General features: G+C 47.2%; 1 protein-coding gene across 6 annotated transcripts in view; it reads left to right on the forward strand.

Annotated features, from left to right (window-relative positions):
* The window catches only part of Jup (junction plakoglobin), a 29965-nt gene extending 22688 nt beyond the window's left edge, over positions 1-7277 (forward strand). For all 6 annotated transcript variants that reach the window (XM_070028052.1, XM_070028051.1, XM_070028054.1 and 3 more), the window contains exons 9-15: positions 166-321; positions 412-531; positions 2795-2945; positions 3040-3161; positions 4736-4775; positions 4914-5078; positions 6489-7277. In XM_070028052.1, coding sequence (XP_069884153.1) covers positions 166-321; positions 412-531; positions 2795-2945; positions 3040-3161; positions 4736-4775; positions 4914-5065 — 741 coding nt within the window. In that variant the 3' untranslated portion in view covers positions 5066-5078; positions 6489-7277. The remainder of the gene's footprint in view (positions 1-165; positions 322-411; positions 532-2794; positions 2946-3039; positions 3162-4735; positions 4776-4913; positions 5079-6488) is intronic.
* The last annotated feature ends 16674 nt before the right edge of the window (positions 7278-23951 follow it).

The following is a 23951-nucleotide window of genomic DNA, read 5'->3' on the forward strand; positions in this document are numbered from 1 at the left end:
CATGGGCTGAGGGTAGTTTCATTCTCTGGAGATCTTCCAATGTGTCTGTGTTCCAGCCTGTGGGGACAGAAGAGATAATGAGGAAGGAGGAAAACCTGTAGCTGTAAGCTAGGATCCTCCAGATGTACAAGGAATGCCTCTGATCTCCACCCCTTTTCTTTCCAGGCAACCATTGGCCTGATCCGGAATCTGGCTCTGTGCCCAGCCAACCATGCTCCACTGCAGGAGGCAGCTGTCATTCCCCGCCTTGTCCAGTTGCTGGTCAAGGCCCACCAGGATGCCCAGCGCCATGTGGCTGCAGGCACTCAGCAGCCCTACACAGTGAGTGAAGGATCAGTGAAGGTTGTTGTGGTGGGTGAGGGGTTGTGGCCCTTGTTCAAGGACCCATGTCTTCCATCTCTTCTTCTGCAGGATGGTGTGAGGATGGAGGAGATAGTAGAAGGTTGTACCGGAGCCCTTCACATTCTTGCCCGGGATCCCATGAACCGCATGGAGATCTTCCGGCTCAACACCATCCCTCTGTTTGTGCAGGTACTTACTTGGGCAATCCTGGGCAAGAGAGGTTCCCCTACCTACCACCCAAAGGACAAGACCAGAAGCTGTGTGAGGAATGAGCAGGATGGCTTTCCAAGCTCAGAAACAAGGGAGATCACAAGTGAAAATGAATGAAGCTGGGCGCTGGTGTCTCATGCCTGTAATCCTAGCTAACCAGGAGGCTAAGATCTGAGGATTGCAGTTTAAAGCCAGCTCAGGCAGAAAAATCTCTATGAAATACTCAGAAAAAGCTGGAAGTGGTGCTATGGCTCAAGGAGTAGAGTGTTAGCCTTGAGCAAAAGAAGCTCGGGGATGGCACCCAGGCCTTGAGTTCAAGCCCCAGAACTAGCAAAAAACAAAAAACAAACAACAAAAGAAAGCAGATGCCAGTAGCTCATATCTGTAATCCTAGCTACTCAGGAGGCTAAGATCTAAGGATTGTGTTTGAAGCCAAACTGGGCAGAAAAAGTCCCCACGAGACTTATCTCCAATTAATCACTCAAAACCAGAAGTGGTGCTGTGGCTCAAGTGGTAGAGCACTAGTCTTCAGCACAAAGAGGCTCAGAGACAGTGCTCAGGCCCTGAGAACTCAGCCCCACAACTGACAAACAAAAAACAAAAACAAAAGAACAATCTTTTTTTTTTTTTTTTTTGTCGGTCGTGGGGCTTGAACTCTGGGCCTGGGCGTTGTCCCTCAGCTCTTCAGCTCAAAGCGAGCGCTCTACCACTTGAGCTACAGCGCCACTTCCGGTTTTCTGGTGGTTTTATTGGAGATAGGAGTCTCATGGTCTCTCCTGCCCGGGCTGGCTTTGAACCGCGATCCTCAGATCTCAGCCTCCAGAGTAGCTAGGATTACAGGCGTGAGCCACCAGCGCCCGGCTCAAAAGAACAATCTTGAGGTACAATCACATGGACACTGAAACTGTCTCTGTGTCCAAAACAACCTGAAAAGCATAAAAAATTAAATGGCAAACTCAGAAAGTATGTACAAGTCAGGAGTTCAAAAAGTTTTTTTTTTTTTTTTTTTTTGTCGGTCGTGGAGCCTGAACTCTGGGCCTGGGCGCTGTCCCTCAGCTCTTCAGCGCAAGGCGAGCGCTCTACCACTTGAGCCTGGCTCACTCAGGGCCTGGATGCTGTCCTTGAGCTGTATTGCTCCAGGCTTAGCACGCTACCACTTGAGCAGCTCCACTTCCTGCTTTTTTTTTTTTTTTTGCAGTTAATTGGAGATAAGAGTATCATACGTAGGCTTTCTTCCTTGGGTTGGCTTTGAACACAATCCTCAGATCTCAGCTTCCTGAGCAGCTACGATGACTCCTGTGAGCCACTGGTGCTCAGCTAACAATGTTTCCTTTTAATAACTAATTTTCAGAGTAAAGAATTACTGCCATCACACTTAATGGTGATCAATTGAGTGTTTTCGTTTTCTTGGTGTTACTTTGGCCTTTTGGTATCCTTTTTTTATTTTATTTTATTTTTTGCCAGTCTTGGGGCTTGAACTCTGGGCCTGGGCACTGTCCCTGAGTGTCTTTTGCTTACGGCTAACACTATCACTTGAGCCATAGTACCACTTCCGGCTTTTTCTGTGTATGTGGTGTTGAGGAATTGAACCCAGGGCCTCATGCATGCTAGGCAAGCACTCTACCACTGAGCCACCTTCCCAGTCCCTTGTCATCTGTTTTTATCAGGAGGTACTTGGATTGTTTTTTTCAGGATGAGTTTTAAAATAATATACAGCAAACTGCTTCATTCTATCATAACAGATTAAAAAAAGCAGGAGTCAAAATTATATATATATATATAAAAAATTGGATGGCTGGGCGCTGGTGGCTCACGCCTGTAATCCTAGCTACTCAGGAGGCTGAGATCTGAGGATTGCGGTTCAAAGCCAGCCCGGGCAGGAGAGACCGTGAGACTCCTATCTCCAATAAACCACCAGAAAACCGGAAGTGGCGCTGTAGCTCAAGTGGTAGAGCGCTCGCCTTGAGCTGAAGAGCTGAGAGACAGTGCCCAGGCCCAGAGTTCAAGCCCCACGGCCGACAAAAAAAAAAAAAAAAAAAAATTGGAGAGTGATTTAAAAAAATGTGGCGGCCATGTCTGTGTGGGGAATAATAGTTGGTCAGATGTTTGTGTCTTTATGCTTCCCTGGCTTCTCACATCTCCTGGTATTAGGAGGGTTAGATTCGTGACAGGGGTACGAGGAGCTATGGTATCCTGCCTGACCTGCCTCACCCCTCCTGTCCCACGCTTGTTTGTCTCCCAGCTTCTGTACTCATCAGTGGAGAACATCCAGCGTGTGGCTGCCGGGGTGCTGTGTGAGCTGGCCCAGGACAAGGAGGCTGCTGATGCCATCGATGCTGAGGGGGCCTCAGCCCCTCTCATGGAGCTGCTGCACTCCCGCAATGAAGGCACTGGTGAGGGGCCATGCTGGGGACCAGGGGGAGAAGGGATGAGGCTGGCCTTGTTCCCCCAGTGACTTACTTAACACTGACCTTTCCTCTCGATCAGCCACCTATGCTGCTGCGGTCCTGTTCCGCATCTCGGAGGACAAGAACCCGGATTACCGGAAGCGTGTGTCTGTGGAACTCACCAACTCCCTCTTCAAGCATGACCCAGCTGCCTGGGAGGCTGTGAGTATCTGGGTTGAATGGCAGCTTAGCGTTACAGATTGCTACTGCCAATACTTAGACTTGAGCTCAGGGCTTTACACTCATGTTTTTGTTGTGTTTGTTAACTTATTGGAGAAAAGAGTCTTATAGACATTTCTGCTGGCTTCAAACCTGGATCCTCAGATCTCAGCCTCTTGAATAGCTAGGATTAGAACCCATGAATCAGTGGTGCCTGACAGATTTTTACTTTATGATTGATTCATTTATGGCGCGCACGCGCGCGTGTGTGTGTGTGTGCGCGTGCGCGTGCGTGCGTGCATGCACGTGTGGGTGCACAGGTGTGCACACAAGTACTGGGACTTGAATTCAAGACCTGGCCACTGTGCCTTAGCTTTTTTGGTCAAGGCTGGCACTCTACCATTTGAACTACATCTCCACTTCTGCTTTTTGATGGCTAATTGGAGATAAGAGTCTCACAGACTTTCCTGCCCTTTGCTGGCTTCAAACCTCAGCCTCCTGGGTAGCTTGGCCATCATCTGTTTTTGTCCTTCAAAAGTAGCAATTTGCTTGAAAAGAGAAGGTAACTTTTTGTGTGTTTTCCCCTTTTTTGATGTGGGGTGTGTATGCTAGTAATGAATCTAGAACCTCATGTGTGCTAGGCAGAGCTCTACCACCAGGCCACATTCCCAGCCCAGGGTTGCCTTTTCCTGATAGAAACAAAGGTATGGTATAAGCTGGGCTGCATCTGGTTGTTGGTTTTTTTGTTTTTTTTGTTTTTTGTCTTTTCTTTTTTGGTACTGGGGATCAAACTCAGGACATTGCACTTGCTAGGCAATGATTTTCCACCGAGCTATATCCCAGCCCTCACCTGATTGTTTTTCAGATAGTTTCTCATAATTTTGCCTGAGTTTCCTCTTCCTATTTAAATGGGATTACAGTTGTGAATCATTTTACTTAGCTATTTTTATTGTTGGTGGTGGTGGTTGTACTTGAACTTGGGGCCTGGACACTGTCCTTCAGCTCTTTTTGCTCAAGGCTAGTGCTCTACCACTTTGAGACATAGCTCCACTTCTGGTTTTCTTGTGGTTAATTGGAGATAAGTCCCAGAGGTGGGGTGCTGGTGGCTCACGCCTATAAATCCTAGCTACTCAGGAGGCTGAGATCTGAGGATTGTGGTTCAAAGCCAGCCTGGGCAGGAAAGTCCATGAGACTCTTCTCTCCAATTAACCACCAGAAAACCAGAATTGGCACTGTGGTTCAAGTGGTAGAGCGCTTATCCAGGCCCAGAGTTCAAATCCCATGACCAATAACAACAAAAAAATCTCACAGACTTTCCTGCCCAGGCCGGCTTCAAACTGTGATCCTCAGATCTCAGCTTCCTGAGTAGCTAGGATTACAGGTATGAGCTATCAGTACCTGACTTCTGGCTCATTTTTTGAGATAATGTGTTATCAGCTTTTGCTCAGGCTGATCTCAAGCCATAATACTCCCATCTCTACATCTGGTGGAACTGGGATGATAGGCATGCACTACCACACTTGGTTGTACATTGTGCATTTTCAAACCTCTCTCAATATCTCTCTTTCCTTTCTCAGGCCCAGAGCATGATCCCCATCAATGAACCCTATGCAGATGGTAAGCTACTATATGTTTGCCTGTACGCCCATCTAGACATCCTGATGTGAGAGTTTGGGGAGGGGATTGGACCCTTAGCGGGCAAGGGTAGAGGAGGTGACTGGGGGCCTCTTGATGAGCTCTGATTCTCATCCCCAGACATGGATGCCACCTACCGTCCCATGTACTCAAGCGACGTGCCCCTCGACCCACTGGACATGCACTTGGACATGGATGGCGACTACCCCATGGACACCTACAGCGATGGCCTTAGGCCTCCCTACCCCACCGCAGACCACATGCTGGCCTAGATGCTCTGCCCCAGTACGGCACTGCCCCGCCCCCAGCCCCGCCCCCAGCCTTCCCTTCCCTGCAGCATGAGAAAACCCACTTCTCTTAATGCCAGCCTTCTCCTGATGGGAGGCCGCACAGTTCTCTGCTGAAACCCTGGCTCCTTTCGTGAGGGGAAAGAAGTGTGGGAGCCCTTTGTTGTTCATCTTCCCCCAGCGAAGCGTGCTCTGGCTCACTTCATTCCTGTACCTCTGCAGACAACAGAACAGAAGTCATGCTGCTCCTGAATCTGTCTATCTATCTGTCTGCCTGTCTGTCTGTCTATTCTCTCTCTCTCTCTCTCTCCTTTCTCTCTCTCTCTCCCTCTCCCTCTCTCTCTCTTTCCCTATCCTTTCATCTTTCTTTCTGGTAGTAGTGAGGATTGAACTCACACAGGCACTCTTAGCATTTGAGCCACACCTCTGACCTCTTTCTGCCTTGGTTCAGCTCTCCCTTTATACCAGGACAGCCTGGGCTTCGATGTTCCTACTTATGCTTCCTAGTATGACTGGCACACACCACTGCACTCAACCATTGTACCTCCCCTGTAGTTGGGGTAATAGGTAGACTCCAACCATGCCCAGCCATTGGTTGAGATGGGTGTCTCATAAACTTTTATTCCTGGGATGGCCTTGAGCTGAGATCCTCCAATCGCTGCTTCCCAAGTAGCTAGGATTATAGGCATGAGCCACCATATCCAACTCCTGGAGCCTTTTTTTTTTTTTTTTTGCCAGTCCTAGAGTTTGAACTCAGGGCCTGGGCACTGTCCCTGAGCTTCTTTTGCTCAAGGCTAGCACTCTACCACTTGAGCCACAGTGCCACTTTCTGCTTGTTTTGTTTATGTGGTACTGACACACACACAGACACACACACAGACACACACACACAGACACACACACAGACACAGACACAGACACAGACACACACACACACACACACACAGACACACACACACACACACACACACACACACACACACACACACACACACACACACACACACACACACACACACACACACACACACACACACACACACACACACACACACACACACACACACACACACACACACACACACACACACACACACACACCAGAAGTGGAGCTGAGGCTCAAATGGTAGAGCTCTACCTTTGAACGCAAAAGCTCAGGGGCAGGAGCTAGGCCCTGAGTTCAAGCCTCAGAACAAGCACTAAATGAATTGAACCCAGGGCTTCATGCATACTAGGCAAGCACTCTACCACTAAGCCACATTCCCAGCCCCCTCCTGGATCCTTTTTAGGGAAGGACACCAGCCTTTTTGGGGTAGTGTGGGGGTGTCATGGGAATAGCCTGAGCTAATTCTAGGTGATCTTGTCTGCTGAGCTCCTGATCTGTGTCTGCTCTCTCTCTCTCCCACAGGTGTGGCTCCTCACCTGAGAGGTTCTCACGCAGGCGATGGGACAAGACAGAAAAGTGCCTGAGCCAGGGAGACCAGGCTGCAACTTTATGCTGAGGCCCATGCCTCCAGGGGTCCTCCGCAGGGTTTCTTGGGATGGTGTTCTGCCCCTGCTTTTCTGTCCTGGGCCATAGGTCCAGGTCTCAACACCCCCTCCCTGCTCCCATGGCCCTAGCCACTAAAGCTTTATACTCAGCCGCCCACTTGTGCCCCGTCCCCCCCTCCAGTCTATCTCCAGCCACCCTGGGCCCCCAGGTCCTTCTTCAGATCTGATGTCTCTCGCTAAACCCCATCAACCAACTACCCTGAGCCCCTTACGGTCTCCAGGGTGCAGGTTCAAGGATGAAAGTTGTAATGTCCAAAGTTTTCCTGGAGAAATTCAGGAGCCTTTCCCAGGAAGGAACAGGCTGGAGAGCGAGTACCTGCTCTCCAGGATGCACTTCCTTTCTCTAGGATGCTCAGTTGACTTGGGCCCTGCCTGGGGGAGCACGGGGAACAGCTTCCTCCCACCCTTGCCCCCACTGCCCCAGCTGACCCACAGAAGTGCTCTTGCTGACCCCTCTGGTGCGTGGTGAGGGGCTTTCTCTTCTCCTTCCTATTTCAGACCCCGGCACCGCCCCTTGCACATGGAGATGGGGGCGGGGCGGGGACCCCCGTGGAGTTTTATTATCGCTTTATGTTTTGGGGTGGTTTTGTTTGTTTGTTTGTTTTTGTATAGACCAAAGCAAGGAAATAAAAATAACATACACACATCTGACAGAAGCCATTAAAGAGTGTGGTATGGGAGGGAAGAGGGGTGGGGGTGGATTTCCCCAAGTGACCTGGGGCCTTCCCTGGGCTGCACCCTGCGCATGCTGATGGCTGCCTCTTGTGTGGGGAAGACAGGAAGAGGGGACTTGGGGGAAAGGCAGAAGCTGAGGCACTGAGGTTGATTGAATCCTATACTCTGCACCGGTAAGGCAGAAGCTCAGATGGAAGAAGAGGTGACTGGAGTGAGTGGGCCCTACAGGGCAGCAGCAGGCCTTTCGTTCTCTCCATCTGATCTGCTCCATCCTGGTCTCTCTGCCTCTCAGTCTGCTCTGCCAGCCATAATATGCAAATGATGGCCATTAGTCGAACTTAATCCTCCTGCTTGGCATTCTGACCTCTTGTTGGTCTGCAGTGGGCACATCCCCTGTATGTCCCTCCTCTCTGTGTGTCCTGCTGCTGCTTCTGGGCAAGGCTAGCACCCTCCACGGGTTGGTCACACTGGATAAGGCCCATGAAATCATTTGGCACATGACAGGACACACACGCATGTTTCTCGTCAGAGCTGCCTGCGCCCCATCTGCCTGTATTGATCACTTTGTGTGGCCTACGGATGATGTAATCCAAATGGTTCCCAGTGGGAAAAAAAGGTTCTCCATCGAGCACCGTTTCTTGCCTCCCAGTCCTTCTTGTGCTCATCCGTACCTGCAAAGCTGCTTTTTAGAAGGGGTACTGAAGCTTGAATTCAGGGCCTGATTGATGTCCCTTAACTTTTTCACTCCAGGGTATCTCTCATTTCTTGAGCCACAGCACCCTTCCAGCTTTTTGCTGGTCAACTGGAGATTAACTTTATTTTTTGAGACTTTCCTGCCTGGGCTGGCTTTGAGCTACCATCCTTAAATCTCAGCCTCCTGAGTAACTAGGATTACAGGTGTGAGCCACTGGCTCTGCGCTCACACACCTGCTTTCTGGAGTGTAGACCTCCTTGGTGGAGGGTCAGCAGTGGGAAGGGGTTCCAGGGCTGGAGTACAGGCAGGGAGGATGATGCAGGGCTGGGGACAGAGGCAGGGAACAGGATTAGAAGGTGGTAGAGCCATCTGGGCAGGAACTGCTGATGGGATCTGGGAGACAGAGAAAGAGAGAGAATTGTTCACAGATCACATCACTTTATCTGCACATCATCTTTGGGGCCTTGGCAGGACACACTCAAATTGTGTAATTGGAGGAGAATTTGGTAAAGGGACAATTTACAAACATGTGGGGAGTGTGGTAAACAGTAAGACAAGAGGACAGTACTCTGGGTTAATTATAGTGGCCTCAGTGAAGCCCGAGGCAGGAAGGGGGTGGGGGCTCTCTGAGAAGGGCAGACTGTGACCTCATTCCTTCCTACCAGTGCTCCTTGGTGGCCAAACCCAGGCAGGAACCAGAACAGCCTGCTTCTATTGTCTTGGCTGTCCAACTTCGTGGGGGGAGTTCTAGAGAGAAAAACATACACTAACCACTCCAACCCTTCCAAAAGAGGATAGAAGGGAGCTTGCAAGAAAAGATTCTAAGCCCAGCATCGGTGTCTCTTGCCTGCAAGTCTAGCTACTCAAGAGGCTGAGGTATGAGGATCACTGTGGGAAACCAGCGAAAGTTGGGGAGACTTACCTCCACTAAATAACTCAAGGTTGGAAGTCAGCAGGGCAGGAAACTCTGAGATTGTTATCTCCAAGTAAATACCAAAAACAACAACAAAAGAAGTAGAGCTGTGACTTAGGTGGTAGAGTGCTAACTTTGAAGGGGAAAAAAATCTCAGAGACAGCACCTAAGTACTGAATTCAAGCCCTGGGACTAGCACAAAGGAAAAGGATTGTGTGTGTGTGTGTGTGTGTGTGTGTGTGTGTGTGTGTACGCGCGCGCGCACTCGCGTGCGTGCGTGCACGCCAATACTGGAGTTTGACCTCTGGGCCTCAGACTCTTGCTTAGCCTTTCTTCTCAAGGCTGACCTTCTCGACTACTCGAGCCACAGCTTCCCTTCTGGTTTTTTGGTTGGTCAGAGTCTCATGGAATTTTTGCCCTGGCTATCTTCAAATCCTGAAACCCAGATCTCAGCCACCTGAGTATCTGGGATTACAGGTGGGAGCCACCTGTCAGTACCTGATAGGATTCTAATCTTTAAGCTTTTTTTTATTTGGTCCGGTTGTGGGGCCTGAACTCTGGGCCTGAGCACTGTCCCTCAGCTCTTCAGCTCAAGGCTAGTGCCCTACCACTTAAGCCACAGCGCCACTTCCGGCTTTTTTCTTTTTTTTGCTTATGTGGTGCTGAGGAATCGAACCCAGAGCCTCAGGCATGCAAGGCAAGCGCTCTACCACTGAGCCAACTTCCCAGCCCCTCTTTAAGCTTTTTCTAACAAGCAATGCACCTGTGTTGAAAGTTAATTAATCCTTGCCCCTATTGAGCTTTTACATGCAGCTCTGAACTTGCTAGCTAGCACTCTGGCCAAAAAGGGAATTTTAGCTATTCTACCATGCGAGCTATACCTCCAACTCATCAAAAAGGAACTTTAAGCCAAACATCTCAATATTGTGAACCACACTTTGATTTTTCATGAGGAGATATGTGAGCCCTTCAATCATGAACAAGTCAGCTTGTGTTTCTGAGCCCCAGTTTGCTCATCTATAAAAGGGACAGAATCACCAGATTCTGGTGGCTCATGCCTGTAATCCTAGCTACTCAGGAGACTGAGATCTGAAGATCTTGGTTCAAAGACAGCCTGGGGCAGGAAAGTCTGTGAGCTTCTCTCCAACCACCAGAAACCTGGAAGAGGCACTGTGGCTCAAGTGGTAGAGTTCTAGCCTTGAGCAAAAGAGCTCAGAGACAGGGCCCAGGGTCTGAGTTCAAGCCCCATGACTAACAAAAAAAAAAAAAAAGAAAAAGAAAAGACACATTCAGTGGCAGAGCCTGTTCTGGCATGTGCAAGGCCCTGGGTTTGATCCCTACCCTGCATGCACACGTGATCAAGGGAAATAATTCCTGCTGGAGCCTAATGTGAGAATGAAATGGGAAAATGCAGGGATTCTGGGCAGGAAGAAAGGAAAAGCTCAAAACATATGTCTCACAGAGAGGTTCTGCTTCTTTGGTTCCAGGAAAGTCTTCCACTCCAAAGACATACCTGGCTCTTCACTGGAACTATGTCACGCAAACTACTAGTAGTGCACAGGAAGCTGGGAAGTAGAGAATAGTCTAGCTGCATACAGTACCCATGGGTGACAGTTGGGGTTCTGGTGATAAGGAAGAGTGGAAATGATGAAGACATTGGGTGGGTGGCTGCTCTGTCTGCCCCAGACCTGTTGTGCTTCCTTGGTGGTGGCTGGCCAGGGAGGCAGTGGAGGGGCTGAGTGCCAGGGCTTCTGCAGAACCAGGAAGGGGACACCCAGGTGTGGACCATGTCGGGAGACTTGCTGGGGGAAGCCTTAGCCAAAGAAGTACACAACTTGGTTTGGGGCTGGGAAGTGGCTCCGTGGTAGAGTGCTTGCCTTGCATGCCTGAGGCTCTGGGTTCAATTCCTCAGCACCAATAAGCAGAAAAAGCCAGAAGTGGCGCTGTGGCTCAAGTGGTCGAGTGCTCATCTTGAGCTGAAGAGCTATGGGACAACGCCCAGACCCAGAGTTCAGGCCCCATGACTGGCAAAAAAAACAAGACAAAACACAAAAACTTGGTTTGAAATAATAAACAAGCTGGGTGTCGGTGTAATCCTAGTTACTTAGGAGGCTGAGCTCTGAGGATTATGGTTTAAAGCCAGCCCGAGCAGGAAAGTCTGTGAGACTCTTATCTCCAATAAACCACCAGAAAACCGGAAGTGGTGCTGTGGCTTAAGTAGTAGAGTGCTAGCATTGAGCTGAAGAGCTGAGAAGGGACAGCATCCATGCCCAGAGTTCAAACCCCACAATTGACAAAAAAACAAAACAACAAAAATAAAACAAACAACAAGCTATAGTAGATGGGAAATAGATGGAATCCTAAATCCTCTAACTGAAAAACATCTACACTTCTATATAGAATATGAAATTCTGCTTTACGCAGAGCATGTATGACAAATTTGATAAATTCAGTTGATGCTCAGGTTCCTGGTAAATTGCTAATACAACAGAGCTCTAAAAAACAAACAAACATGACCAGAGCATTTGTGTTCCCAGAATAACACAATATGATACATAGGTGTGTAATAAATATGTATAGGTAATATATGTGTGCATATACACTCTATAGTATATGTATATACATGTAAATGTTTGTACACATTATATTATGTATATGTGAGAAATAAGTTTTCCTTTTTCTTTGCTTGTTTTGTTTCTTTTCTTGTTTGTTTTTCCCCAGTACTGGGGCTTGAACTTAAGGCCTGGGTGCTGTCCTGTATCCTGTAGTTATTTCCCTCAAGGTTGGAACTCTACCACTTGAGCCATAGCTCTACTTCAGGCTTTTTTTTTTTTTTTTCGGTTGTGGGGTTTGAATTTGGGGCCCAGGCATGTCCCTGAGCTCTTTTGCTCAAGGATAGTGCTCTACCACTGAAACACAGCTGCTCTACTTCTAGTTTTCTGGTGGTTAATTGCAGGTTAGGAGTCTCATGGACTTTTCTGCCTGGGCTGGCTTTGAATCTTGATTCTCAATCTCAGCCTCCTGAGGAGCTAGGATTACAGGTGTGAGCCACCAGCACTTGGCTCACTTCTATCTTTTTGATAGTTACTTGGAGATAAGAATTTTATCGACTTTCCTGCCTGGACTGGCTTTGAACCATAATCCTCATAGCTCAGCCTTCTAAGCAGGTAGGATTCACAGGTGTGAGCCACTGGTGCTCGGCCTGTTTTGTTTTTCTTTGAGACAAAAATCCATTAGGTAGCCCAGGCTAACCTGGAACTTGAGATCCTCCAAAATGCTGGGATTATAGGCATGAGCAATGGCTCCCTCAGTATGAGGAAATGATGGGAGCTGAGAAGCTTGTGGTTTGCCATTTGCTAGCCAGAAATAGAGAAGTCAGTGATTAGTTTAGTCCAAGTCCTTTGAGGGCCAAGAACTGAGAGGATCAATGGCGTACATGCTAGTCTGGAGAAAGAAGACATGAAGTGTCCCAGGTCAATCAACAAGAGAAAAGGGAATTATTTTTCTTTCTGCCTTTTATTCTATTTAGGCTCCACAGTGGGCAGAACAATCTACTTCATTGTATCCAGAGATTCAGATGCTAATATTATCTGTGCGCACGTGCACGTGTGTGTGTGTGTGTGTGTGTGTGTGTGTGTGTGTGTGTGTGTGTGTGTGTGTGTGTGTGTGCTGGACCTAGGGCTCAATGTCAGGGCCTGGGCACACTGTCCCTGAGTTTTGTTTTTCTCTCGTTAGCACTCTACCACTTGAGCCACAGCTCCACTTCCTCCTCCTCCTCCTCCTCCTCCTCCTCCTCCTCCTCCTCCTCCTCCTCCTCCTCCTCCTCCTCCTCCTCCTCCTCCTCCTCCTCCTCCTCCTCCTCCTCCTCCTCCTCTTTCTCCTCCTCCTCCTCCTCTCCTCTTCTTCCCTTTTTTTTTTCTTCTTCTTTTGGTGCTAGTCCTAGGATTTGAACTCAGGGCCTGGCTCTGTCCCTAAGCTTTATCTGCTCATGGCTAACGTGCTACCACTTGAGCCACAGCTCTACTTCTGGCTTTTTGAGTGGTTAATTGGAGATAAAAGTTTCATGGGGGCTGGGAGTGTGGCTTAGTGGTAGAATGCTTGCCTAGCATGCATGAAGCCCTGTGTTCAATTCCTCAGTTCCACATAAACAGAAAAAGCTGGAAGTGGTGCTATGGCTCAAGTGGTAGAGTGCTAGCCTTAAGCAAAAGACATTCAGGGACAGAGCCCAAGCCCTGAGTTCAAGCCCCAGGACTGGCCAAAAAAAAAAAAAAAAAAAGTTTCATGGACTTTCCTGCCCTGGCTGGCTCTCTTTCTCTCTTTTAAGAGAAAGGACATGGATAGATTGATCTGGCTGGACTTCATTCTTGGGCTCAAGCCACACACTCCTGTCTCAGCCTCCCAAGTAGCTGGGATTTCAGGTATATGTCATCCCACCCAGCTTAGGAGGCTTTAAACAGTCATTTTATCTTTTTTTTTTTTTTAGTTTAGAATTTTTATTTATTTATTTTTCTGTTCTTTTTTTAATAAGTTTTTTTTATTGTGAAAATACTGTAGAGGTATGAGCAACGTGATGAGTCTATTTCTTTAAAAGCATTGTTGCTTCCTCCTTTGTTTTTCCCCTACCATCTCTTCCCTCCCACCTCTACAACTGCACTCCTCCCCCAACCCCAGCTAAATTGTAAAGTTTGTTTTTCAACATAGTGTCTTGTACATCTCATTGTTACAATGGGTCAACCTGTATCCCTATTTAAACATTTTGTTTTTTCCCCTTCCCCTCCTCAAATTATACCGACATCAAATACAGTGAAAACAAGGGTTATACCTTTGTTGTTGTATAAACAACAACAAAAAATCACATGGTACCTTATAAGTACGTTAGAAACAATAGCAAGAAAGAAAAAGATAGGGACTTGTGTCCCTATCTTGGGGTCCATTTGAGTTTAGAACTTTTAATTAATCTTAAAGTCACTGGAGCATGCTAAAACAATGTGAACAAAACATTCCAATACTATTTGTAAAAAAAATAGTTTTAGACATGAGATGAAACAATACAAATTCAAAACTTACACATAAAAGTAGGTCTAAGGCTGGGAATGTGGCTTAGTGGTAGAGTGCTTTCCTCCAATGCATAAAGCCCTGGGTTCGATTCCTCAGAACCATATACACAGAAAAAGCCAGAAGTGGTATTGTGGCTCAAGTGGTAAAGCATAACCTTGAGCCAAAGAAGCTCAGGGACAGTGCCCAGGCCCTGAGTTCAAGCCCCAAGACTGGAAAAAAAAAAAAAAGTAGGTCTATTATCCATCTCTTTAAAAAAAGTTTATAGGAGGGGTTGGGGATTTAGTTCATTGGAAGAGCATTGTGCGAGGCCCTAAATTTGGTTCTCAGCTCTGAGAAGAAAACAAAAACGTTTATATGAGCCAGATGCTAATAGTTTGCATCTATCATCTTAGCTACTCAGGAGTCTGAAGGATCTGGTTTGAGGCCAACCCAGGCAGAAAACAATGGGGTCTGTGAGACCCCATTGTTTTGTAGTAGTTCCACTGGTTACTTCTGAGTGGTCGGGAGTGTGGGGTGAGAGCAGAAGGGGAGACATCATCAGATGAGGGTGTTTGACCCCAGGCCTGTCAGATGTCCCCCCATATCAAAAAAGTGAGGTATCATCCTCCCGGGGCTGAGCCAGAGAAGGAGCTGGGACTGAGACAAAGGGGGAGAATTACAAAGCTGAAGACTGCGTCAGAAATCTGAAGAATTTTCTGGCATAAGGGTTGTTTCCAAGTTTGTGAACCTCTATACCAACCAAGCTGCCTGCCACCCCAGGATTCAGGCAAAGGTCCAAAGAGGAAGGTCCTAGGGGAAAAGGGCCTGGATAACGTCACTGGTCAGACCTCTGGGGACCAGGTATAACCCTGGCTAACCTGTGACAGAAGACTGTCTCTTCCTCAGCTTATGACACCGGGTGACTCTCCTGCCTGGAATGGCTGGAATGCCTGGACTCCTACGTGGTGCTCCACACGGCCTAAGTCCTAGGGCTCAGCTGGAAGCCACCCCACCCTGCTGTAAAAACCACCCGCCTTCCCTTCTCAAGCCTGCAAGTTCTGGTGAGAATCTTGCTTGCGGCTGTTCTGACATGTCTATGACGCCACGCCAGTTCAGGCTTGGGCCAACATATCCCAGAAGGACACAGTCAATGTTAAGAAGCTGCATGTGGTAGGCTGGGATTTGAGTCCAGATAGATGGACCCTATTCTTTCCATTATGCCCATCTCCCATTTGTCCTTAGGGACCTGGAATAATGGAGGTCAGGGACAGTGTCTGCTCCCAGCAGCTCTTGCCAGATGCCCAGCCTCAGAGCCCAAGGATGAGAAGGGGCTCCAGGATCTAGGTTCTATGGCTCTGTGTTGCCCTGTCCTGGGGTTCTTTGTTCTCCACATCTGTTCCCTTGACTGTCCCCAAAACATCTGGTTCCAGCTTTGAGGGTTGACATAACCCTTGCCCAGCACAGCTTACTTACTCTGCTGCCTGTATCCTACCTAATGTCCATGAAATCTCTGCTAAGCAGGACCCAAGGTTCATCCTCCCTATCTTACAGATGAGACACTGAGGTTGACAGCAAGCTTACCAAGGAAGACTCTACAATCTTACCAAGATTCTGCTGCTTTGCCCGTTGTCGAGTGGGAGATGAGCGCCCAGGCACGATTGGATGACACACCCACTGGAGAGACCTTCTGAACATGCTCATGGCCCCACCATGCTCTGTGGGCATCCTTGGTGCCCCTTGGCTTCCTTTCTCATCACCATGACAGCTGATATTAGGCCTAAGGTACAGGTACGTTTCTGGGTCCCTGCTAAATGCAGGGTACTCAGGAGGAGTGTGTGTGTGTAGCTAAATCTGCATGAATCCCAGCTTTCCATCAAGCTGAGACCACTACAAACAGAGAATGTTATCCAAAAGGTATCCCAGGGACCTCCTGTAGTCCAGGGATTGTAATGCAGATCCTTCTATAGTCTAGGGATTATGGTAGAAACCAGAACAGTAACAGTGAGAACTTCAATACCCCACTCTGATCAGAAGCTAGGTCATCAAACAAAAAAATCAACAAGGGGCTGGGAAGGTGGCTCAGTGTTAGAGTGCTTGCCTTGCAGGCATGAGGCTCTGGGTTCCATTCTTTTTTTTTTTTTTTTTTGGGGTCCGGTCATGGGCCTGAACTCTGGGCCTGGGCACTGTCCCTCAGCTCTTCAGCTCAAGGCTAGCGCTCTACCACTTGAGCCATAGCACCACTTCTAGCTTTTTCTGCTTATGTGGTGCTGAGGAATCGAACCCAGGGCCTCATGCATGCAAGGCAAGCACTCTACCACTGAGCCACCTTCCCAGCCCCTGGGTTCCATTCTTTAGAACCACATAAGCAGAAAAAGCCGGAAGTAGTGCTGTGGCTCAAGTGGTACAGTGCTAGCCTTGAGCTAAAGAGCTGAGGGATAGCGCCCAGGCCCAGAGTTCAGGCCTCATGATCGACAAAAAAAAAAAAAAAATCAACAAATCAACCTTAGAATTATGTTTTCTCTTTTTTTGGTACTGGGGATCAAACCCAGGACCTTAATACTTGCTAGGTAAGTGCTTTGCTGCTGAGCCCAAGAAATCTTAGAATTGAATGAAACTATAAACCAAATGGACTTAACAGAAACTACAGAGTGTATTTTACCCACTCTAGCTGCACAATACACATTTTTTTCAGCAGCCCATGGAAATTTCTCCAAAGCTGATGATATCCTAGGACACACAGCAAATCTGAGCAAATGCAAGAAAATTGAAATAACTCCATGTAGCCTATCAGATCATAATGGAACTAGCGTTCGCCAACAAAAGATGCCACAGGAAGTACTCAAAGATGGATAATGTACAACAGCACATTGTTGAATGACATGTGGGTCACTGATAAAGGGAGAAGTCAAAAAGTTCTTGGAATCAAATAAAAATAAAAAGTCATCCTACCAGAATCTCTGGGACACAGTGAAGACAGATGGGAGGAAAATTTGTAGCCATGAGTCCTTACATATAGATAAATAGCTTTGTAAATAAATGCAACTCAAATTTCTTCTTCTTCTTCTTCTTCTTCTTCTTCTTCTTCTTCTTTTTTTTTTTTTGGTGTGTAGGGCTTGAACTCTGGGCCTGGGCGCTGTCCCTCAGCTCTTCAGCTAAAGACTAGTGCTCTACCACTTGAGCCACAGCGCCACTTCCATTTTTTTTTCTGTTTATATGGTGCTGAGAGATCGAACCCATGGCCTCATACACTCTACCACTGAGCCACCTTCCCAGCCTTCAAACTTCTTTTTTTAAAAACACAACAACAGAAACAAATCAAGCTCAAAAGTAATAGAGAAAAAAAGTAAAGATTAATAAAATGGAGATTAAAAGTAATATGTAAGTATCCATGAAGCCAGGGCTGGGAAAGTGGCTCAGTGGTAGAGTGCTTGCCTTGCATGCTCGAGGCCCTGGGTTCGATTCCTCAGCACCACATAAGCAAAAAGAAAAAAGCCAGAAGTGCGCTATGGCTCAAGTGGTAGAGTGCTAGCCTTGAGCTGAAGAGCTGAGGAACAGCGCCCAGGCCAAGAGTTCAGGCCCCACGACCAGACCCAAAAAAAAAAAAGTATCCATGAAGCTAAGCACTGGTGGCTCATACCTGTAATCCTAGCTACTCAGAAGGGTGAGATATGAAGATCATGGTTTGAGGCCAGTCTGGACAAGAAAGTCTGTGAGACTCTTCTCTCCAAGTAAGTACCAGGAAAAAAACAGAAGTGACACTATGGCTCAAAGTGGTAGAATGTTAGCCTTGAGCAAAGGAGCTTAGGGACAGTACCCAGGCCCCGAGTTCAAGCCCCACAACTGACCAAAAAAGCAACAACAACAACAACAACAAATGCTCTATGCTGGGCATTGGTGACTCATGCCTGTAATCCTAGCTTCTCAGGAGGCTGAGATCTGAGGATTGCAGTTCAAATCCAGCCCAGGCAGGAAAGTCTATGAGACTCTTATCTACAATAAACCACCAGAAAACCGGAAGTGGTGCTGTGCTTCAAGTGGCAGAGCTCTAGCTTTAAGCTGAAGAGCTGCAGGACAATGCCCAGGCCCAGAGTTCAAGCCCCATGACTGACCAAAAAACAACAACAACAAAAAACACTCTAGAAGAAAATGACATGTACTTGACCCACCAGAGATTATAAGCCACTTAAACAGATCTATAATAAGCAATGAGATTAAAGTAATAATAGAATCTCCCAACAGAGAAAAGCCCAGGACTAGATGGATATATGGACAAATTCTACCAGTCCTTTTAAATACCAACACTCCTCAAACTCTTCCCTGAAATAGAAAGGAAAGAAACACTACTGAACTCATTCTATAAAGCAAGTATTACATTTATTTTAAAACTATACTGAGATAACAACAATAAAAAGAGGCTAATCTCAATGAATATTGATGCAAAAATTCGCAATAAAATCCTTGCAAGCGGAATTTAACACAAAGATCATATGCAGTGATACATTTGGCTTCATTTCTGGGATGTAAGAGTGGTTCAGAAGCTGGGCATCGGTGGCTCATGCCTGTAATCCTAGCTGAAATTTGAATTTCAAAGCCAGACCTGGCACGAAAGTCCATGAGACTCTTATCTCCAATAAACCAGTCAGAAAACCGGAAGTAGCAGCATGGCTCAAGTGGTAGAGTGCTAGCTTTGAGCTGAAGAGCTGAGGGACAAGCCCGGCGCTGGTGGCCCACGCCTGTAATCCTAGCTACTCAGGAGGCTGAGATCTGAGGATCTCGGTTCAAAGCCTGCCCGGGCAGGAGAGACCATGAGACTCCTATCTCCAATAAATCACCAGAAAACTGGAAGTGGCGCTGTAGCTCAAGTGATAGAGCGCTCGCCTTGAGTTGAAGAGCTGAGGGACAGTGCCCAGGCCCAGAGTTCAAGCCCCATGACTGAAAAAAAAAAAAAAAAAAGAGCTGAGGGACAGCACCCAGGCCCAGAGTTCAAGCCCCCAAACCAACCAAAAAAAAAAAGGAAAAGAAAAAGAAAAAAAAAGTATGGCTCAGAATGTGTAAATCAACACAAGAACAGAAAAATCACATGATCATTTCAATCAATGCAGAAAAAGCTTTATTCAAAATTCAACATCCTCAGAAAAAAACTAGGAACAGAAGGAACATACCTGGATTTAATAAAGTATAATGACATGCTTATACCAAACCTCATTCATTTTAAATGGGGAGAAAATCTGAAATCACTTCCCCTAAAGTCAAGAAGAGGACAATGCTGTCCACTCTCCTTGGTACAAGAATTCATAATTGGGGGCAGGGGGAGGATGGGAAGGGTAAACAAAGGAGGAGGCTACAATGCTTGATAAGAAATGTACTCATTATCTTGCTCATGTAATTGTAACCCCTCTGTACAGTATTTTCACAATAAAAAAATAAAAGACATAGAAAAAAAGAATTCATAATTAGAGCAATAAGGCAGGAGAAGGAATTAAAAGGGATTCAAATAGAGATGTCAAATTACACCCATTTGCTGATGATATCCGATATTTAACACACCCTACAGCCTCCACCAAGAAATCCTTCTAGAACTGATGAATGTCTTCAGAAAAGTAGCAGAATATAAAAACATTCAAAACCCAGCAGCTTGCCAGACACTAGTGGCTCATGCCATCAAATTCCCAATAATATTCCTCACAGAATATGAAAAAAACAATCCAAAACTTCATAGAGAGGGGCATGAGATCCCCCAAATTGCTAAAATTATTCTGTGTGAAAAGAGGAGATATCACATCACCAGCCTTCAAATAGTACTACAGAGCCATGGAACAAGGCAGCCGGGTCCTGACACAGAAACAGGTTGGAAGATCATTGGAACAGTATAGAAGACCTAGGAAGAAAACCACACAGCCACAGCTAAATAAGATTTTTTACTGCTTTATTGTTATTGTAAAGGTGATGTACAGAGGGGTTACAGTTATATAAGACAGGTAAAGATTACTTTTTTTTTTTTCGGTGGTGGGGCTTGAACTCTGGGACTGGGCATTATCCCTCAGCTCTTCAGCTTAAGGCTCGAGCTCTACCACTTGAGCCACAGTGCTACTTTGGTTTTCTGGTGGTTAATTGGAGATAAGAGTCTCATGGAAGCTGGGTGCTGGTGGCTCACACCTGTAATCCTTGGCATTCAGGAGGCTGAGATCTGAGGATCACAGTTCAAAGCCAGTTTGGGCAGGAGAGTCATGAGACTCTTATCTCCAATAAACCACTAGAAAACCGGAAGTGGCGCTGTGGCTCAAGTGGTAAAATGCTCGCCTTGAGCTGAAGAGCACAGGGACAGGGCCCAAGCCCAGAGTTCAAGCCCCATGACCGACCAAAAAAAAAAAAAAAGACTTTAGAAGATGCATACCACATCTTCTGTACACATTCATCTTTCACTGGGTATCTGTAACTACTGTTATATGGAAGGAAGTCCGGCAAGCATAGATAGCCCCAGCCATGTACAAATCCAAATCCCAAGCCTTCTACCTCTCCCTTGCCTGAGGAGCCAAATGGAAAAAAGGCTACATAGTGACTCACAGACACACCGAGCTTTTTCATCCAGCCTCTGCTAGTCTTTCTAGCTGGATTGTCTTGGATGAATTATTGAATGTCTCTGGTCCTCAGCTTCTCATCTGTAAAATTATATATATAATTCTATCCTCACTTGCTCAGACTGACCTGACACTTCTGAGTTCGAGAGATCCTCCTGCCTCATCTCCCTAGTAGCTAGGGACTACAGGCATACACTAACACACCTGGATAAAATAGTAGTTTTTCGTTCCAATAATGCTGAAATATCAGCATATACCAAAAAAAAAAAAAAGGCACCTACTGGAACTCAGCAAATGTGTGCTTCTCCTTCTGTCTTTGCCACCACCACACAAAGTGTTCCTGATAGGCCTCAGTGTCCAGACAGGGGTCCAAGCATCAGCTGGAGTGTGGACCTGGGACACAGGTGAGGTAGTGAGGGGGTCTTCGTGCTCTCTGTGGGTCTCAAGGAAGCTCGGAGAGGCTGGATGGCAGGGGCAAGACTTCTCAGAGCACCTGTCCAGACACGGCCGATCAATATGCTTCCTCACCCCCCAATCCCAGCTTCTTCCAACAGAACCCCGCAGGGCCTGCCAATCTGCAGGTTATAGCTCTGTACCGGGCTGCCCTCAGGCCTCTGCTCTGCCCAGTCCCTGCGGAGGAGCAGGGGCGGCCATGAAGAACTGAGGGTCTGTGGCTCACTTGGTCCATAGCACCGCCTTTAGCTAAGTCACCTGTGCAAGGACCCTGGAGCATGAGTGCCTTAGGTTCGCAGGCTGACTGGCAAGTCAGTCCTCTCTGAGGCCTTTGGGGATTACTATCAGGGTGATTACCACCTGGCACCCCCCCCCACGCACCCACACCCAGAGACTCCATGTGTTCATCCACTAAATATTTATTGGGTGCCTAATGAGAGTCTAAAGGAGACAAAAGTGAACAAAACAAACACTGCCCTCATTGTTAGAGAAGTAGATCATCTTGCAGCTAGCAGCATCTTGGCCTGTGGGTGGTGAGAGGCAGGAGAGGACGTCAGGAGGGAGAGAACAAGGGGAGTTCTGGAGTGGGAAGTAATCCTAGCTACTCAGGAGGCTGAGAGCTGAGGATCATGGTTCAAAGCCAGCCCGAGCAGGAAACTCTGTGAGACTCTTATCTCCAATAAACCACCAGAAAACCGGAAGTGACGCTGTGGCTCAAGTGGTGGAGCGCTAGCCTTGAGCTGAAGAGCTGAGGGACAGTGCCCAGGCCCAGAGTTCAAGCCCCATGACCGACAAAACAATAAAAGAAAACAAAAACACCAAAAAACAAAAAAGATGGACCTCAGGGCTCAGAGCAGGATGAAGGTGCTGAACCTGTGGGAGACCATGGTCCCAGAGGACTAGGGAAGGGCAGGCAGGGGTTCTGAGCAAAGGAAAATAATTACTCTGCCTGGGACCTGATCATTGTGCTTAGGCCCTACCCCATCCCATCCTCTAGTGCCTGAACTCTGAGCTGTGTCCCACCTTCACATCCTTCCTGGCCCCCATCAGTGGGACCTCAGGCCCTACCAGGCAGCAGTGAAGGAGAGGCTCAGGGAGGAGGAAATCCGCCCAGCTCAGGCCAGGCACTCTATTGATCATACAGGAGGAACCCTAGTGGGTGACTCTGCTCAGGTTCCAGGCTTGGCCCTCAGGGGCCAACTATAGAGTAGACACCCAGGTGACTTTTTCCCCAGGTCCAGCCATAGGCCAGAGCCAGTTGTACGATGCCCAAAGCTGAGCATCAGAAGGACTGTGACCCAAGTTTATGATTCTGGATGGTTATGATTCTGGGTGATCATGGAGAGGTCTTCCTGAATTCACAGCTTTCAGGTCTCTGTCCCCTCTCTTGTTCAGGAGGGGTCAGAGGAAACACACCAGGAGAGAGAGTTTCTGCTCTGGACCTCTCTTCTTGCCTCAGTGGTAGGAGAAAAAGAAAGGGATAGAAGATAGGACTCAGAAGTCAGGAGACCTGGATTACAGATCTCCTGACAGTGCTGGGCCATAGAGAGGCAGGAGAACAGCCAGGTCTCAGGTTTTTCCAATCTCTGTCTCTGGTGAATGCAGGAGCTGGGTTGGCTTAATATAGGATGCTACTGCCCTCTGGTGGTTTAATTTGGAGTTGCTGGATGCTGGGACCCTGACTCTAATGTGGGAGGGAGGCTGCAAGATTTACCAACTTCATTTCTCCATTTCATTTCCTCCATCAAGTTTTTTTTTTTTTTTTTTTTTTTTAAATTTGTATCCAGGGACTAGCATTTGCGAGGCAGGTGCTATACTACAGAGCCACTATACCAGCCATTTTTTTGTTCTAGTTATTTTTGGCACGAGACCTCCTACATCATCGGTGTGCCCCTGAACCATGATCCTCCTATTTTTCACTTCCTGCTCCAGCTTGAATGACGGGCACACAGCACCAGAGTCAGCGTCTTCCATTGGTGGCAGGCATGAGCCGCCAGCATTTGTCAAAACTGGTCAAATGTGTTTTTTTTGTTGTTGTTTGGTTGGTTGGTTTGGTTTTTTTAGACCCAAGCATTTCATTGAATGTTTTTACCTTATTCTGAAAATAACAAGGTTTCTAATCAGTTAGAGACACCGGCAAAGATGGAAGACAGAACATAATACAAAATGTCTAAAATGTATGCAGAAGCTGGGCACCGATGGCTCATGCCTGCGATCCTAGATACTCAGGAGGCTGAGATCTGAAGACCACGGTTTGAAACCAACTGGGGCAGAAAAATCTCCGTGAGACTCTTTTTTTTTTTTTTTTTTTTGGTTGTGGGGCTTGAACTCTGGGCCTGGGCGCTGTCCCTCAGCTCTTCAGCTCAAGGCGAGCGCTCTACCACTTGAGCTACAGCGCCATTTCCAGTTTTCTAGTGATTTATTGGAGATAGGAGTCTCACGGTCTCTTCTGCCCCGGCTGGCTTTGAACTGCGATCCTCAGATCTCAGCCTCCTGAGTAGCTAGGATTACAGGTGTGAGCCACCAGCACCTGGCTTCCGTGAGACTCTTATCTCCAGTAAACTACTAAAAAAAAAAAGCTGGAAGTTGGCTCAAGTGGCAGAACAATTGCCTTGAGCACAAAGAGGCTCAGGGATAGTGCCCAGGCCCTGAGTTCAAGCCCCAGGATAAAAAAAATGTATGCAGAGGGGAGGCCAATGCAAAATCATGTACCGTAGACCCTCTGTATCCATTTTCATTCACTGATTCAACCAACTGTGAATGGAAAATATTAGGAAAATATTTTGTCTGTACTAAGTATTAGACTTTTTTCTTTGTATTTATTCAATAAACAATGCAATGCAACCATAATTTGTGGAGTATTTATGTTATATTAAGTGGTATAGACATGTGTCAGTGGCTTATACCTGTAATCATAGCTACTCAGGAGGTTGAGATCTGAGGGTTGCAGTTTGAAACCACCCCCAGCAG

Source organism: Dipodomys merriami, unplaced genomic scaffold (genome assembly GCF_024711535.1).
Source record: "Dipodomys merriami isolate MVZ:Mamm:240054 unplaced genomic scaffold, mDipMer1.0.p SCAF_19, whole genome shotgun sequence".
Lineage (NCBI taxonomy): Eukaryota > Metazoa > Chordata > Mammalia > Rodentia > Heteromyidae > Dipodomys > Dipodomys merriami.